Source organism: Pseudoliparis swirei, chromosome 16, assembly GCF_029220125.1.
Source record: "Pseudoliparis swirei isolate HS2019 ecotype Mariana Trench chromosome 16, NWPU_hadal_v1, whole genome shotgun sequence".
NCBI classification, from domain to species: domain Eukaryota; kingdom Metazoa; phylum Chordata; class Actinopteri; order Perciformes; family Liparidae; genus Pseudoliparis; species Pseudoliparis swirei.
In genome coordinates, this window is record NC_079403.1 from 7,169,780 (window position 1) to 7,189,104 (window position 19,325).

Here is a 19,325-nt window from a genome sequence, read left to right on the forward strand (position 1 = left end):
AAGTACTTCATAGTTTTCCATGTTTCTACGTTTTCTATGATAACTGTTTAAAATGTTGGTAGTTAAAAACTGCAGTTACCAGGCTGCTCGTTGAGTGCACTTAATGTGATTTTATAAGATGTATATCTTTGAGATGAACAACATTAAGCAACTGGTTATAGGATCACGACTCCTGTTTTGAGATTGAGGCTCAATATCTCTAAGATTATGACACACAGCTGTGAAGTTGAAGTAAGTAGTATATTTTACTTTGTGTATTATACATATAAATACTGTAGTACATATGTAGGACATGTTTCGGGGCGGCTTTAGCTCAGTGGGGTAAGAGGGCCGTCCTTCAACCGCAAGGTCGTGGGTTCGATCCCCACTCTCCCCATTAGCTGCAAGTCGAAGTGTCCTTGAGCAAGGCACTGAACCCCCAGTTGCTTCCCGGGCGCTTCACCGCAGCCCACTGCTCCTTAATAACTAAGGATGGGTTAAATGCAGAGAACTAATTTCCCCTTGGGGATTAATAAAAGTGTATATTTATTTATTTTATTTATTATATATGTTTCTGGATGCAAACGTGCTTCCCTTGGGGATAATGACAGTTTAAATTAAATAAACTGACTTTTTAAAAGGACGAACATATTTACCATACAGACAATATCATACTTTGTAGATACATAACATTCATAACATTTTTATTTGGACACCTATGACGATATTTACATAGGCTCATATTCTTCTGATGGCACTCAGGACTATACATATTCTTCTAGTTGTCGCTTCAATTCAAACAAACGAAACATTATGCCGCCCTCCCCTCCTCCTCCTCCTCCTCCTCCTCCTCCTCTGTATATCGTTGTTTCTGCAGTCAGCAGGCCCACAGTGGTGCGGGGCTCTGGCAGTCACAGAGTCTAGATCACGCATGCGCAGTGTGACATCTCGGCCCGGTCAACCCAAGTAGGAGGGAGAGAGCTTCCTCAAGTTGCCACTAATAGTAACAAATTGCCGTAAAATAAATCGTTTTTTTCAAAATAAAATTGTATAGCCGCGTCACGACGACAGCGTTCTACATTTTTTTTGAAATGTTGCTTTTTAACTCCAAATGAACTAACTTAATCGTAGTACAATTTCTACAATACAATAGTAATACAAATACCCCGCAGCCTACTCATGCAGCATAAAGCAATGCCTTATCCTTATCAGTATACAAGGCGTTATCCCTCACTATTTTGTGGAGTCATGGTTCATTCAAGTTTTAAAACACGTGCAATTCAACCACTGGATGGTGACACCAATTGGAAGCTATATTTATCAAAAAGAAGAAGAAAGAAATCAATACAATATAATGTGCAACATAGAAATAAATACATTTAGCAGAGTTACTTAATTAGGATACATATATTATATGAACATGATCAATTCAAACGTTTATTTCAGGATTAACAAACTAAAATGAACCCCATGCGTCTTATTTTGTAAATACTTGCCCGGAAATGAGAGCTTTCCTTCCAGCTAGCTTGACACGGGTTCTGAGAAGCTGGAGCGCGGCGGAGCAGGAGAGAGTGCCAGTGAACGTGTCTGCGGCAGCGTTTAGCTTTAAAAAACACAAACTACGGCGGAAGAAAGGAGGACCAAACCCCGCTGCAGCGAGAGACAACCTCGGCAGAGCATGGACTATGATAAATTCTAAACTGAGGCTGGTATCGGTGGGCTGTTTTGACGACAAGCGGTTTATTGAACATCTGTAGAGCATAATGAGGGCATCCGCTATTCTTTACGGTGGTTTTTCCTCCGAGGTTTAGTTAGACGCAGAGTGACACTCTTTATAAATGCGTCGCTTTTAGACCTCCTCGCAAGGAAAAGACACCGAAGGATCACAGCCCGCAGACATTTTTTTAGTTAATTCCCTCCTCCCATGGCCCCCGGGGAACAGTGAAGTCATTTGAGAAGTCACCGGAGAAGAAGACGCGTCTTAATCATCACGATAGTTTCACGCAGTTTCGCGGGGAAAAAAAGAAGAAATTCGGCAAACCCCCGTCCATCGGCTCGCGGTCGACCCAGACTCCCTCTCCCCCCCACACACCCCGCTTTTTTTCCTTCCTCCTTTATTTTGAAATCGTGCATGGTTTTGCCCTTCTGAGCATTCATCGCCGACCCTCCCGTGGGCATTTCCCCCCGTTAGAAGGATGCCGGATCAAATATCGGTGTCCGAGTTTCTCTCGGAGACGACAGAGGATTACAATTCCCCGACAACATCCAGCTTCACCACCCGACTGCAGAGCTGCAGGAACACAGTGAACGTGCTGGAGGAGGTAAGGCCACGGTGTCAGCCTGTCTGATGATGGATGGATGGATGGATGATGGAAAATTACTATGTTATTTTTCTTTAAAATGCATATTTAAAGGAAATACAACATGTTTTTACACGGTGGAATGCAGTTCATATATAACACATGCTTATTTATGCAATCAACCCCCATATTCAACTGGTGAAATCCCTTTCGAGGCCCTAATACATGATTGTGTTGCCCATCCGCCCCAACAGAACATAAATGCACCTGTTGAGCTGCAGTTGCTGTGAAAGTGTTTTTTTTTAATGTACCTGATGCAAAAATGTACATTTCCCGCCCACACATGTCTAGTTGACGCAGAGCTGGTGCGTGGAGGTGACCTCTTATCCTGTGAATCTGCTGCTCTTTCTTCACAGATATGTAGAGTAATACTAGAGGGGGGTGGGGGGGGGGGGGGCTGTGGCGGTGTAGGGAATAGAAGGATGTGCACTCGGGCCTGCAGCTCTCCATGTTCACTATTACATAACTCACTGCTTCAGAGCGTGCTGCCAGGCTGTAGCAGAGTCTATGGGAGAGAGAGAGAGAGAGAGGGAGAGAGAGAGAGAGACAGACAGAGAGACAGAGAGAGAGAGAGATTCCCTAGTCACTGGCAGTCAGATCTGGATTTAACTGTTTCAGGATTATAGAGATTCCTCTCTCCAATGTAGGCCAGATTGTGTTAAAAAAAGAAAATATCGACTCCAAAAGAGGAAATGTTGTGCAGGAACACTCCCAAAGTCACACTGTGATGCTGTGTCACCTTTTCGCGTGTGGGTGGGTGGGGGGGAGGGGGGTATGCGTTTGTTTCCCACCCCCACCATCCTTCCTGCTGTGATTAAATGGAGCATCGGACCAGGGTACGGACACGCCTTCTCTGCTGTCCGTCGACTCTAAAAGTGTGACCTCATTTCCCGCTTTAAAAGGCATTTCGCTGCAGACACGTATGACCTCAGTATTTAGTGTAATCTGACATGCGAAGCAGAAACATCGAAAGTGACCAGATGGAGTTTATTTGTGACTAAACAACTGTGCAGCTCACATGTAAACATGAAGACGAGCGTGACAGTAACCCGATATGTTTGTTTAAAAGGAAAAAAAATCCAGGCCTTGTCTTCTCAACATCCCAACAGCCACTTCAAATAACACTTTGGGCTATTCATCACTTCTATCTCCAGTCTCTCACAAGCCTATCGTATCATGATAATGCAATTCTTCAAAAAGTCCACCAAAACAGGACCGGGGCCGTGTTTATTCTCAAGCCGGAGCCCACTTTGTGTCTGCTGACTGTAACGAGGGAAAGGCTCGCATCGTGAATCACCTCTTTGGCTCCGCGCCCCTGAACCCAGAGACTGCAGCAGCACAAACGAAAAACATCTGTTCGAAAGGGCCGCCATGTGCGCTGGGCTTCGGCAGCCGCTCTGGAATTTTTTTGCAGAGATCACATGACAGGGACGACCATTACACTGGGACCAGAGAGCGAGCGGCGCGCTCTCGGGCCTTTAAACAAAAGGCAAGATGCCCCCCAAACAGTTCCGCCTGTCTGGTGGCTCGAGCTGGGTCACACCCAACAGACGGCAAACACACAAGCAGACAAGCAGACGGCCTAACGATGAATCCAGTTAGATTAGTGTGTGTTTAATAACATTAGCTTCCCCGTCTGATCCTTGCATAGACATGTAAGGGCTCACTTGCATCACCCAAAACTACTGCAGTGAAGTAAAAAGTGCCCGCCGCATCCTTTTGCCTGAAGAGGAGTTTGACCCGGGTATGACTTAACCCCTCCCCCCCCCCCTGAGTCACTTCCTTGGTATGTTGACGAGGTAAATTATGCAGAGAGTGAGCTTGAATATTTAATGCTGTAACTTGAGGCGGTGAATTGACCTGCAAGTTATCTGGCAGTGCAAAGAAAGACGAAGAAGAAGAAGAAGAAGAAGTGTCGCAGCATCATATCGTCCTTATTCAGCAGTTATTGATCAGTGCACACGGTGACATAGAAGTATTCATGAGGGAGTCACCAGCGTCCACCCCGTGACTTTCCTCTCAGAGGAGCACACAAAGGTGTTTACTGGACGCTCGGTTCAGTGCAACAAATATGGAAAACAACGAGCAGCACAATGGAGATGAAACCTGAACGGTAACACACAGGACACAAGAGATTGGGCCTGTGTGTGTGTGTGGGTGTGTGTGGAAGACCGGAAGCCATGTTGGTATGTGTTGGGGGTTTTATTTTTGTCGTCATCGATGGCGCTAAGAAGTCATTGTTGTATTTTTTTCCCTCAAAAATCGGTGTTTTTTTCCTGCTGGCGAAGTTGGAGGGAAGTTGTTGACGGTAAACTTAATTTCTTCATCCAGATTCCAGAGATTATAGCTGCAACTAAAAGCTATTTTCATTGATTGTCGTAAGAAAAGCAGGTAAATGTATTCCCCATATTCCTGGAACTCAAAGTCTCATTTGTTATCCGTGGTATTCAGTTACCAGCGGTATGAATGAGAGAAAACCAATAAAATCGTTGGATTTTTGACACCTGAAGCCTAAAATATTGATGGAAGCATACGGATGACACGGTTGGTCAGGCGAGATATCTTAACAGCTCCTAACCACGTTGCCATGGATTCCTGTTTGTTCATTCATGCTCCTGGCACTTTATTTCTCTTAGTTTAATTGGCAGATTGCCATGAAATTTGCCCAGCACATTTTGTCTGTCAAGGGAAAAAAAGTTTTTATGACCCTCAGAATTCTTCTGGATCGCCATCCTCAGGGCACCATATCCACAATACTGATACAACCACAAAAATAGGAATATTTATTTGTTTTATTTTGTATTTGGTGACACCCAAGACTTTTGTATTGATGTGTGTCTTGAACATTTTGCCCCTGGGCAGCATCTGCTTTCATCGCCTCTGGTTCTCTGGCAGCTTATAACAGTTAACCCCAAAAAGTCATTGAATAACTTTCTGGACACAAACGATGAATTATTTCCGTTGACAGTGGTAACTATCGCTTTCCTCTGGAAATACACATATGTGGTATCAAATTACCACTTACCATAGTTATACTTACAATATTATATAAAGGCATAAGCTAACACCACTACATAATATATGTAGTGATGCATGTATTACTATATATTATATTATGTATTACTATTTATTATATTTATAGGATAGTTTTTTTTCTTTTGTGGTTGTGGATTTTTGCGGTCTTGTTTTCTCGTAAATTATTATTCCAGCAAAATAATGAACCGTTCGTGGGTTGCAGATTCTTAAACGTGAAAACACCGTTCAAAATCATCTCCTGACGCTACGATCGACTTAATAGACGGAAGATTCATCGATAGCGAAAGAGTTAGTTGCACCTCTGCATCAGCTGATAGCAAACACAAACAATGTTCCTCCACAATAACGACAGCAAAGCAGCAAATCTGACATTAGCGCATGTTTTTACTCCAATAGGATCTTCCGCTTTCTCCGATACAAGTTCATATTAGCATCAGGCACTTGTTACCCCCCCGAGGGGCGTGCATTGTCTCCCTCCCTACCCCACAGATGGCCCTTTACGTCATCGGGTTTGCTTTTCTAAACCACGCCGAGCCACAGCAACAGCACAAGGGAAGCCCTCAGTGCGTTGGCATTCCTTTGAGCGCGCCTCTTGCACCACATCACATGGGCCGGACCAGAGAAATGTTGACTTTACACAGTCATTCTATTCAAGCGTGGCTGGGCTTGACCTAATAGGCAGAAAGGCCTTTTATCTTTTTCATATTTATATAAAAGCCTTTTCAGGCGCAGCATTTTAAAGCCCGAGACGCTTTTGATGCCGTCCTGCATTTGATTTTTAAAAAAGCGGAACGAGGAGTTTTATTCCAAACCACAAGCGTAGCTCATGACCTGAAGTCGTCACGCGAGTTATTCAAAGATCGCAAACATATCTAGTTAATAAAACGTCCCATAAATGTTGCTTTAGGATTTAACGTTCCTTGCGTTCTTTTAGAGGCTTGAACGTTGATTTTTTTCGTCAATTTATGCAAAGTTAATGATGCCTTATTTTGAGAGACGCTGGTCTCAAAGGTGCCCCGTGGAGATCTTAAAGGCGGTGAAGCTGCAGAGAAAGATGTCCATGTGCATGCAGGAATGCATATATGAAAAAAATAGTGCACGTCCAACCGAAGCTGATGGGAACTAGGCCGGTCTTTAACCTCCTCTGCTCCGTCATCTTTACTGCTGGTATATTGTTTGTCTTTTCTTTTCTTGGGGGGGGGGGAGATGGCAGGTTGACCGTACACGCCATACGACAAAGTGGTGTAGATCATCTGAAAACTGGGAGCATGAAGATTGATTTGAGATGAAGCTCAGCCCTGTGTGTGTCAAGTTCTACTAAACCAGGTCAAGGGACCCCAGTGAATATGGCCAGGCCAGTTTTTCACCAGCCAACATTTAGACTACGTCAGAGTTTTATTTAACATCTCTCACGACGAGCTATAGCGTGACACGGTTGGTACCATAGTCTCACGGGATTACCAGTACCTCCGAAACCGAGCCTCTGGAAGACAATCATTTCGGCCAAGGACGTCCAAGTGGAGGAGGTTAAAACCCAAAAGAGCACTTCATGCATATGATTTATGCGATGTGGTTTTCCTCGGCTGAGACGAGTCGTATATGCGGTGGCAGAAATCTGTATCGTGTTCCACTTTCTCTGCGTGGCTCGGCACCGCCGGACGAATCCCCACTTCATTCACCCGCTCTCTTTTATTCACCCACTCAGGCAACAGAGGCCGAGCACCGAGCTTTCAAATACAATGGGGCCGCCGCTGCGTTAGAACTGAAGATTTGTGAAACATGGCCCTCACAGTTCCCAAGAACCCGAGGCGGTGGCGTCCTCACAGACCGGTTCTGTTTGCTGCCGTACGAGACAGAGAGGCAGCAGAGCTTCACTCCTAAGAAGCTCAAACCGGCAACATTTCTGCATGTTTGCTCGAAAAATTGCCCAACCGCTTATTTGGCTCGATGCATTTTCGGTTGACTAATTGTCTCAAAGTTTCAGCTCTTCAAAAACACCGTTAGGAGTCACGGTGTTTGTTTTCCATACAGCCCACGACAGATGAAATGATATCTCATACGTAAATAAAGTTTGCATCCAGTGGCAGCGAGAGGATGTTTCTAACTGCCGAATCACACGTATACTATTTATAATGAACCCAGAAACAAGCCAAAAGTCATGAGTCAGCAATGTGAAGGAAACCCAGTCAACACGTTTGCATGAGGAAGGATAGTTTATGATTCCCAAAAGCATCTTCTTAGGTTCCACATGTTCATAGTTCTAATATTACATTATAAATAGGTAATCATATAGTGAGTTGGTAAATTAACAGACACAGTATCTGTTGAATATCACAGTTTCATGTTTGTCTGGAAAGCGCCTGAGGCCGAGTCATGTGAGGGTTTTATCCGGGTCACATGTAACATCTCGTCCACCGACAGGGAGCCTTTCGTAACACAATGTCTACACAGATAACAGATTATATTAGCTTCTCTTTTTCTTCTTCCTCCCTCACATATTTGTTCATTAAGCCTGTTTTCAAAGCTGATGTGTTTCTCTTTTCGGGGAATATCTTCTAACACCGAATACATCCGTGTAACTTGGTTCACTGATTATTTAGCCTCCGTGGCTCCATATTTCGGACCTCTTTTAGACGCTCCTCCACCAAAAGACACAAACGATGAATAACTCAAAAGGACGAGGGAGTTAAAAAAAAAATCATACTTGGCTTTGCATAACAAAACTTGAGTGCTGGCTATTTAAGGCTCCATCCACCAACAGCTGTGTCAGATGTAATTATTAATGAAGTTATGGCTTTTGTTTACATTTTATTCATCATTTGTCCCCTGTGTCACCAAACCCAGTGACTCATACGGTGTGAGAGAATGGGAGCATTTCTCGTCCCATGGCACCGTTACTCACATGACATCTTGTTCCAGTTAAACCGCACTGGGAGGAAACGGAGCCGTTGAAGTGTCCGTTTCCAAGAAGCGTCGTCAGCGCCCTCTAAATGGTGTTTCAGAGATAACGGTGATGCCAATAATTACCGACCTGCTTTCGCTACCTTCAGTAAAGTAGTAGAACTGACCTATTTTTGCAAGAAAGTGTTTGAGACTGTTGCCTAAGTTCACATAGCTGCAGTCAGAAGGGCTGAAGAAAACCACTTGGCTCCTTTGCTTTGAAGCGTTTGCGTCAACAATGGAGCTATTGTACGAGAAAAGAGTGAAAAGGCCATAAAGAAAGGTTAGAAATTATCAAAAGTTTTGGGAGAATTTCATTTGGCAAACTTCTTTGTTTGGCTGCTTCTTTGTGCTCGCAACTAATTAGCGATAATGCAGGTTAAAGTGCGTTAGCCTGTTAGCTTAGCCTCTGCACCACATGTCATCAGATTGGAAAAAAAGAAAAGAAAAGTAAATCTTCTGGTTTTTCAAACATGTCTTTTTTTAGAAATCCCCCCTTTACAAGGCTTGTAGTGACATCACATGAATGTCAATTAACACCAAATTAGCGGGAAATGCGATAATGCAGGTTAAAGTGCGTTAGCCTGTTAGCTTAGCCACTGCACCACATGTCATCAGATTACAAAAAAAGAAAAGAAAAGTAAACTTCTGGTTTTTCAAACATGTGGAAATCCCCCCCTTTATAAGGATTGTAGTGACATCACATGAATGTCAATTAATCCTAAATTAGCTGAACATGTCTGTGTTGCTTATTGTTATCTGAGACCAGACACAAACAGTTGAATACTCATTTGGGAATGTAATAAAAGAGCATCTTAGGGCGATTGTTCCTTTTTCAAATCACTCTCTATAAATACTAAACACACCTCTTAGCCATTTTCTAATTTGTTCTGTCCCCCGCAGCGGGAGGCGAGACTGTTGTGCTGCCTGTTTGTCGGCTTGTTTGTCGTCTGTGGCTGAAATCTGATAATCGGTCCGTGGGCCACAGCTGTTGGCCTACCTTCCTGCCGCAGCTGCACTGCGCATATCATCAAGGGCTATTAGCCGGCAGCGGATTAGCCCCGGACCAGACTCTGATCCCCCATGCTCGACCCCAGATTTAGACCAGGATGAGCGGGTCAGTGTTCACATCTGTCTGAATCCTTCCTCACACAGATAGACGGCGTTAAAGTCTTCCTCCATCGACAGACATTTTGATCTCTGACGGAGAAATCCAGTGTGCCGACGATGCGGCTACTGTTGCATTTCCATGACAATAGAAATATGCTCGAATGCAAATGTGTGATTATTTTCATAATTTACCTTTGTGTGTATTCTTCGGAAGGAAGGAACATTAGGATGTGTTTTATCGTGCAGATTTAAGTGTTTTTAGTTTCAGCAGTCAGCACATTAACACCCACAGATCCTCCTCCTCCTCCTCTGTTCATCATTTGCAGTTCCTCGTTGTTCTTCTTCTGCGATTGTACGGGCGCAGTGCTAACACATTGTTCTCATCATCTGCCCTGCAGAACCAGGAGGCAGCGTCGTCCTGTGACGCCATGCTGCCTTGTTGTGGCCTGAGGGGTAAACAATGCATCTCTGTTTGTGAGCTTTGATGGTGATTGTGTGTGTGTGTGTGTGTGTCTTCTGCAGCTAAACATGTGATTCAGCCTTTCGATGTTGAATTTGAATACTACCTTTCCCAGAACAGCCGAGTGCATTCAAGCCTGGAGGAAAGGAGGCATTGACGCTCCTTCTGGACAACTTGTTTACATTTTCTCCTCATGCCATTAAATGTCAGTGAAAAGCATGACATCACTTTCTTTTCCACATCCTTGCCAGCGGCCCTCACCGCTCCTCACTCCTCTCTGAAAGTACACGGATGGGGAAAGCCAAGTGGGAATGTATCTTTAAGCTTCGGTTGGACGTCGCAGTAAAAAGGCTCATTTCTGTTCCCCTCCATGTCCAGTTGCTCGATATATCTGAACATCCAGATGGCCTGTGGGAGTGGATACACCTGTGGTTTTGGAATTAGCTGGTCTCCACCCCGGCAGAGTTCCATAAAGTATGAAATTCGAGCCTCGTCTGCAGAAAAACTTCAAGGAATGCTGTAAAGCGCTCCGTCTGTGACTTTGGCCAAGGACTCCCGGCCGAGCGCTTGTGCAGGACCGTTACTCAGAGGCTAAGCAAATACTGTTACTTCTGATTGTGCACTTTTATCAAGGGAGCACATTCTTTGGCAGGTTCTACAACGCGGGCGGCTGGTCGGTAGGAAATTGAGCTTGCGGCTTATCAGCTGATCAATGATCAAACGAAAAAGATTAGAGATCGTAGTTTATTTGAGTTTTTCTTTCATCAGCTGGTTTGTTAGTTTTGGTCTTTTTCCAGCTTTTGAAGTATTGTAGTACTGTGTAATAATGATCAATACTCACTTATTCTTGTGTTGTTGATAAGTCAGATTTTCTCATTTGTTACTGATGACGCTTCAACAAAAAACACAGAAATCTCACTTCAAAGTCCACTTAGTAGATTAAGGCCGCAAGTATTGATTATAGATGTTATTGATTTATGCCTCCATTATTTTCTCAATTAATCGATCTCATGTTTTTTTCCATTAATTGTCAGAGAACAGTCAGAAAATACCCATCGCAGTTCCCCAAAGCCCAAGTGGACATCCTGGTTCGATAAACAATCCTAAGCCAAAGATATTAAGTTTAAACTAAACATAATCCTCGGTTGCAGTCCTATTTGGCTGTTTGAGGACTAAATGATGACTCAAAACCATCATCAATAGATACGATATACATAGTTCCTCAAACCCTGACTGAAAGCTCTGAGGTTTGGGTTTCATATTTTTCAGGAACCAAACAACCTCTCAGCATCTGTTAGTTTTCTCGCTGATGTCAAACACTATAAGAAAGAGGATGCTAGCTATCGTTTAAAAAAAAAAAATCTGCGGGTTCCTGCCACTATCCTCCTGTTAATAGAAGCAGCTCCACACGAACAATGGCTTCCTGAACACAGCACAGATATACGGGTCTGCGGCCTGTTTGATGTTCGGGGGGGAAGTGCAGCCCGATGCAGCCGTGTGTGTGGGAGACATTGTGAAAAGATGCACGTCGCTCTCCAGCACGGCCGTGTGGGCTGAGAGCGAGAGAGCGTCGCAGAGGGAAGTCGCCAAATGAAGTGTGAATGCAACGCCGCTGCTGCACGCTCGGTTTGACTCCTCCGCCGGCCGCACGCATGCGCGCCACTTCCTGCCGCAGAGAGCCGGCTTCATCCGACCGCGTGGCCTCCCCCGAACCCACAAGCAGCTCCATTCTCTCTCCGAGAGTGTAGAGACGGATGCTAATAGCAGGACTAATAGCAGCGATGCATAATGGAGGAATCTCCGACTTCGATTGACTTCTCTTAGTAGCCAAGAACATTAGCAGCTCAAGATGTGTGTAACAGATACAAGTGAATTAGAGCAGCTATCGCGCAGAAAAGTGCCAGCGACTCTTGTTTCATCACATTGGTGTCTCATCGGCAGTCAATGTTCTCTTCAACTTGATTCGTCGTCACGGTAACGTTGTTATCGCGTACACAATCCGGTCGAGAGCAGGGGCCGCTTCGTTTCCTTGTGGTTTGCCTTGGAATTCCTCGTGAAACCTCCGAGCGCCTGATCGGAGGTTACGACGAATGGGATGCGAGAGTCGGCTGCGGGGAAAAAAAGGCGACGCAATCGAAAAGCCGCGCTTCCATGTAACAAAGAAGGAGGAGCATAATGTGCAAAATGTGCTTTCATGATGAAATTATGTTGAGCGAGGTCAAATCAGAGAATGGGTTGCCGGGGTAACGTCGCACTTGGGATCTGATATCAGGCGCCCGGTGGAAAAAGCAAGCGTTGGCATCATTTGCGCTGCAGCTGCTTGAGTGTAATATCTGATTACAGATGTTCAGCTCACGTCACGGTCGCTGTCGATCTGACTCTTCACTACCAACTCAACTATTGGATGGATTGAAATGAAATTTGGTTTTGACATTCACGGTGTCGAAAAAATAATGTGAGTTTGTGGGTTCCTTGTCTTCACAAAGAGGCTCTATGGCAGCCAGGCCAAGTTATCTCATCAGAAGGCGGTACTATCTGTATATATAAATGTATTGATTCAACTAAACATACATTTGATTCATTGTCCTTGGGTGGATCACTTACAGTGTATAAAGCAAGTTGTGTTTCATGTCAGTGGATTTATTTGCTAAAGACTAAAGAGGGATCAGCAGTAATGTATGAGGTGTATTCTAAGGATGTGTACAAACTCTGGTTTGACCCTTTGGAACTGCTTTTCTCATTTTTTGATTCGTTTTCCACTTGTAACACCGGTGTGTCATTGGTCTGTGAAGGAACGGTGAGTAGGTGGAGGGAGGGGTTGTTTAGTGGCAAAGCAAAAAGTATGCTTTGTTTTTTAAGCATCAGCTGAAGTGGCCGAGTGATTGCTCAGCTATCGCTATTGATCGAGAACCCCCCCGTTGAAATATGATGTTCTTTTTGAGCGTGAGGAGGTAGAAAACATTGGCTTTTAAACCTGGAAAGACCATTTCATATGGATTGATATTCGAGATCCTCAATAACTTCAAAACCCCTGAAAAAGAAATAGTCTCTCTTCATCTGTCTAATTTTATTGGCCATTTCAGTGTCATGTGGTCATCCTGATACATCTCTTAACCAAAACCAAAACTGGCAGTCGATCGCTCTCTTTCGTGTGTGTGTGTGTGTGTGTGTGTGTGTGTGTGTGTGTGTGTGTGTGTGTGTGTGTGTGTGTGTGTGTGTGTGTGTGTGTGTGTGTGTGTGTGTGTGTGTGTGTGTGTGTGTGTGTGTGTGTGTGTGTGTGTGTGAAATAGGCCATCTGACCTCAGCTGCTTTTGGAAATGTTACATCCTCTTCTTTTTCCGATCACACTTCGAGAGCTGAAGGCCCAGAGAAAGGGATGTGCATTCGTTTCCTGCCAAGGAAAGAAGCTCCCCACTCTTCCTGCTTGAGTCATGCCACATAGACAGACAGACAGACAGACAGACCTACTTACGATGAATTCTTCATCCAGACAGAAATATTATCACGCTTTATTGCTGTTATTTACATGAACATGTACCCTTTTGTTGTCTTTCTCTGGCTGTATTTTTTATACATGTTCTTGTGTAATTATGAGCCAGAAAGGAAGTGAGAATACTTTTGTGAAAAAGGAAGCAGAAATAAAACATAACGTTGGTGTGGAGGGCTAAATAAATGTCACTTTCCCTCTGAAAAAGCCTCTGCAGATGTGTTTTAGTCTCCGGGGAAGTCATTTTGATATTGTGCCCTTTCCTGTCTTCTTCAAGGAATTGATTAATTAGCATATTATTCTGAGAACTCGGGTGTCTGATTTCTGCCGGGTGAAGAGCCGCAGTGGCACAGTTGAGTCCCAAGTGTGCTGCTTAACAAGCAGAGAGCGGGACAGTTAGTCCGAGCTGCTCCCGAAAAAAAAATCTCCACAGGGAAGAATGTGGAGCCGGCGCGTGAGGCGGCGCGACCACGTCGCCTTGGTAACCGCGCTGCCGCAACGCCGGTGCGATGCCAAATTTAAGTGGTGGAGGAGAAGAGCGAGGTTCGGGGAGCCGGATGGGATGGGTTCGGGGAGGAAACGAGGAAGACGACCAACGCGGCGTGAACGTGACAGGCCAGGGATTTCAAGAATGGATCAGTGGATCAAGAAAAGCTTTTCCCAGAGCCAAAGCGAGTCGTTTTTCTAATTCCTCAGCTGTCAGCGGCGAGCAGTCGGTGTCATTAGACGGGCCGCTGCCGACTCCGGACAGGACGCCGACGAGCCGCTTCCTGCATCCTGTCAGAGGACGGCTGCAGGGGAAACGGAGGGAGGGCTGCTGAGGGAGGATAAGGCCTCGGGCAGGAAGCGTGAAGCTGAGACAGCCACCAGTCAGTCATGCCCAGTCACTTACGCCGAGGTTCTGACCTCCTGGGCATGACTGTGTGGTTGTTTGGGAACCAGGAAGTCCGCCCCCATTAACCCCATCGGTCACACACAGGTCACACTTTAGGGGCTTTTTGGACTATAAAATAATAAAGTAGGGCTGCAACAAGCCTTTTTTCTATTTATCTAGTATATAACAAGTCTGAAAATAGGGAAAAATGGCTTTTATAGTTTCCCAAAAGTCCAAGTTGACCAAAACTACAAAGACATTTAAATTTAGAACCGAGAACAGCAAAAAATTCCAAATGTGTGTCAGTTGTCGTAATAACTGATTGATCCCTGACTCGGTGATCTTTCATTTCAAATCATATGTACCACCTTTCCGTTGCTGTAAACCTTTGTCAAGCTTTATAGAAGCAGGACGATCTCGCCCCCACCAGAGAGAAACCTCCGGCCACAAGTTAGAGGTCGGTGATAACACGATCCATCGCACCGCTTTCCTTTTATAAAGCGGTGCTTCTTTTTTTCTCCAGTCCCACACTTCCTCGGCTTGGAAAGGCCCGGGAGGAAGGCTTGCGGCTCTGAACTTTGTAGCCCCCCTCGCCTCACTGCTTCCTGAATCAATGGATTTAGTGCTAGCTGCACCCCCCTCTTCCTCTGTGGGGACGGGCGGGGCACGCTGCTCCCGGCAAGACCGTCAACCAGGGTGGACCGGCCCCAATGCGGGTGTCGGTAGCCCCCCAGACCGGTCTTGAATCCCGGATCCCTTCTTGTCACCACGCTTTGTGGCTGTGAGTTTTTTTGCCGTCTCATCGTCGTTCATATTTATATGAGTTCATGATTACACTGTTTACTAGAGCACACACCTTCTTCATCTAGCCTCTTCATTAAGCTCTCATAGTGTTCCAGATTAATGCTTTTTACTTTAAAACGTGCAAAACAAATGAAACAATGTTTGCAAAGTCAATGAGAAATTGTGTTTTAAATAGTCGTGATCAGTGGCGGTGCGTCCATAGAGGGCGCTAGGGCGCCGCCCCTCTTAAAATTTTGAGATGAAAAAAAAAAAGAAGAAAAAAATATCATATATCCTGTCAAAAAACATTATATACTAAATCATTTAAATAGCAAATATACCGTGTTGACGCGCTAAATGTGTGTGGGAGACCGTCAGCCTGTCGACAACCACTTAAGTTAAATGTGACATATATAATATATCGCCACTAATTATCACGGAGAGAAGCCCCGCCCCTTTTTCGGGGCTCCGGCCCAACGTGTGTGTGCGGCAGTGAGCAAACATTTCACGGTCGTTTCGGCAAGGACGGCTTCTCATTGGCGGATGAAACGTGAATCTTGGGGCACAAAAATGTGCGCCCTGGCCAATGACATCGTTTCTTATTTCACGTGACTGGACTATTCGGCAAATCAGAGACCGGTATCGTTCCCTCAGCCAGAGAGCTCCACGGAGCTACGCGAGCAGGTAGCTAACGGAGCTGGTTAGCTGGAGGCTCAGTGAGTAATGCGCTGTTTAGTTTCTCCTGTCTGTTGTTCCAAAGTCCTGGGACTGAAACTCTCTGGACTACAACGGGGTGAGGGATCTAAAGAGCTGCAGACAAGTGTAAGAAGCACGAATCTTGCCGCAGTTATCTAGCTAACAGCATGAAGCTAACTCTGTTTGCAGAGCAGCAGAAGGAGACCGAACTGGCATCGAAAACACAATGAAGAAGTTCTGAAAAACAGACACATTCCCTCAAGAATAATGGAAACAGACTGGTTACAGACATGATAGACTTTAACCAGAGAGTTATGGAGAAGTTTGACCACTTTAAAGAGAGGAGGCTACTTGTCTTTACAGTGGGTCTACTGTAACCCAATGTAACATGTGATCTCTTTCTGACTCTATTCTGCTCTGAACCTCTTTCATGTGAGGGTGAAACTCTTTTATTTTGCAAAACCTCTGAAACCCAACCCAATGTTCCTTAAAGCTGCTCTGAACCTCTCATGCCCAAAGTTACAGTGTGTTGATAGTTGTTATTGGAGAGTGTTGAGCACGGTGTGTTCTTGAAATAAAGCTTTTTTTTTACATATTCTAAAAAAAAACTTCTTTCTCATTGTTGAGTGCTATTTAAACCGCGTCGCCCAACTGCGCCCCCCCCCCCCAAAAAATTCACCAGCCGCCACTGGTCGTGATCTCAATATTGAATCGGATTTTGACATAATCCAGCAGTCCTAGGTTCAAAACATGCAGTTTAAATGGTAACTTTATACTTTTTTCAATATTTCTATCGACAAAACTATTAATCAGTAATTTAGTAAAGTCATTTTAGAGAAAAAAAATAAACATGTGATCTACTCTAAACAAGACTCAAAAGCTCTCAAATATCAATTATTCAGCGCATAGTTTATTTTTTTTTAATGTTATGAAAGAATATTTATATAAATCATTATGTTTGAACAGGATGAAATGCCGGAAATGCCTTTTTATGTCTGCTGATGTTTAACATTTGCTAAAGTTTCAAGGGCGTTTATTTCTGACCTCGGTGGTTTCAGAATGTGTGCCATGCACCGCCACCGCCCTTCGCCTCCGTGAAGCTGGCCCTTGACCCCTTTTGGCTCCGTCTCTCAGACTTAAAAGCATTCTGACGCTGACATGTTGACTTTCACAGCACCAATGGTTCCCCGAGATGTTTATCTCGCTCAGCGGAACAACACGCCGGGCTTTATCCTCTGCTCCTTTGACTCGGCGACACTAGATACATCGTCGGCGTGCATCGCTTGCTGTTTTTTGGGGGGGCGGGATGAGATGAGCGGTCGCAGATGTTTTGGCATTGTTACACTTTCTAATCCCCCCTCAGGGGTCGCTGTCGGTTCCTGGCAGATAAAAACAATTCGTTCACTGTATTCAATAGCCGACGGCCTTTTGCAGCGCGGCGTTTGGATACATTATTTGCATCTAGTTGCCACGGGTTTGAAAAGAACGAGTGCCAAGACATCGCTTATACATTGATTTCTTTTCCTAAAAAGCTGAGAGAGAAAACCGTTGTAACAAACCATTTCCCCCAAGTTATATTCCTCACATTCGCGACTGAAATAGCTCAGATTTATTTCTTGTTTATCGTCGTTAAAACATTTCCCGGAGGCCTGGAATGAATGTCCCCGGCCGTGTAATCTGACGCGGTGTGAAGCGTTCACTAAATGAGACTTTGACCAACATCTGAATGGGGTGAGAAAGTGAATCTGTGCGAGCGCGTTAATGTTGCGGATGAACATGTAATTACGAGCACAGACAGAGGGGATGACGGGTGACCCTTGGGTGGCGTCGCCAGTTGCTCTCAACACGAGCGCCACAGAAGTCTCGGCCCGCCCGCTCGGCCTCCGTTTCGTGCTCTTCGTCCTAATCGGCACACGCCATCTGAATAATCACAGATTCACTTCGGAGGCGTTCAAAGTGCACACTGATTCGAGCTGCGCGGCCGGGGGCGGGGTTTCGTGTGTCGCAAAGAGGCGAGGAAAACGCGTCCGGTGAGTAAATGTGTCCGCTTTAACGGGGATCTAATGCGTGACTAATGCACGACGTGTCTCATCATTGAGATGGAGTCCCCTCCGACTCACTGCCGTGACGAAAGGAACGCCGTGCAAACAAAGTCTGCTGATCATTCACTTTGTTGAATGATTCGTAGTTCAGTCACTAACCCGTGGCCTTTGGTAGCGTCTTCAAAATAAAAGAAACTCATAAAATGGCCTCTGAGGATAACTCGGTGATTCCCATCGAGAGGCACCTCACTCCTGTTGTCGGAGAGCAGGGGTCACCTCCTCGGTGACCTCAAGTGTTGCGCTCTTTCATCATTTCATCATTTCCTCATTTCCCGATGATCAGAAGGTTTTCATTATAAAGATGATGTCATATACAGAGACAAGACTGGTCAAGATCCTTTTTTACGATGGACTTTTTAAAATCTTGGCACAAGCCTGTGTGGGTCACTGTTGAGCCACACAGGCACAGGGATAAATAATGAGGCATTGTGGGGAGTCAGAGGGCAGCGGAGTCTGTTTGGAGGAGGGGGGGGGTCAAAGGGCTCGGCCCTGGCAGAAAGGGCCCCGCCGCGGCAAACTACTTCTGCCATAATTGGGGAAGAGCCATGTAAAACTGTCCAGGGGGGGCCAAGGATGGCTTAATTATGTTGTGAAATTTAATCAAGCCCTCTGTTGCGCGTGCTTCTGCTCTTAACCGCCTGACCTTGACGTACCGGTGTTTTCTGTTTTCGCTGGTGTTATTCATCTATTACGAGCAGACGCGGCAGAGTTATGGTTACAGTCCCTCTGGTTAAGGTGAACTGGATGTGAAATGATTGTGCTGTCGGAATAAATTATGGTAAAAAAACGGCAATGATGGCTCACGACGGGTCGTTCCGGTGTGCGTTTGTTTTGCTGTGCACTTATTCTGAGCTTGACTCGGCTCCCAATTATCTCAGCTTTTCCTGCACTAGATGAAATTATAATGGATGTCACACAGACGGCCATAGTATGATTATTTTATATATATATATATATATATAAATAAATAAATGTCTCTCTCTCTCTATATATATATATATGTTTATATATTTATATATATATATATAGAGAGAGAGAAATATAGAAATATATATATATCCATATATATATAGAGAGAAATATAGAAATATATATATATACATATATATATATAGAGAGAAATATAGAAATATATATATATATAGAGAGAGAGAGAGAAATATAGATTTATATATATTTAGAGGGATAAAAATGTGTCTCACAGCTAGAATTAATGCTCGACTTTAATATTGCTGCATTCTCCATTCTTCAGGTCAGGAGGGTCCTGTTGCATTTTATTCCCATATTCCCCCAACAAATAAACATCTTCCTCTCATTTCATCACACCGTGATCACACATAGTAATCAGAAAGATACCACAAGAAAATAACTGCTAGAAATGTAATGAAGGAGAAGGTGCTGTGTTCGCATGCTCCAATGATGTCACTAGATTTAATGGATATGGTCAAATTGAAAAAGGTTTTTGATTAATAACAGCATCATGTGCTTGTAAGAATGG

At 44.6% G+C, this 19,325-nt stretch overlaps 1 protein-coding gene across 3 annotated transcripts in view; it reads left to right on the forward strand.

Annotated features, from left to right (window-relative positions):
- The first annotated feature begins 1,549 nt into the window (after positions 1–1,549).
- Positions 1,550–19,325, forward strand: part of asap1b (ArfGAP with SH3 domain, ankyrin repeat and PH domain 1b) — a 52,175-nt gene continuing 34,399 nt past the window's right edge. For all 3 annotated transcript variants that reach the window (XM_056433744.1, XM_056433742.1, XM_056433743.1), the window contains exon 1: positions 1,550–2,300. In XM_056433744.1, the coding sequence (XP_056289719.1) occupies positions 2,175–2,300 (126 nt within the window). In that variant the 5' untranslated portion in view covers positions 1,550–2,174. The remainder of the gene's footprint in view (positions 2,301–19,325) is intronic.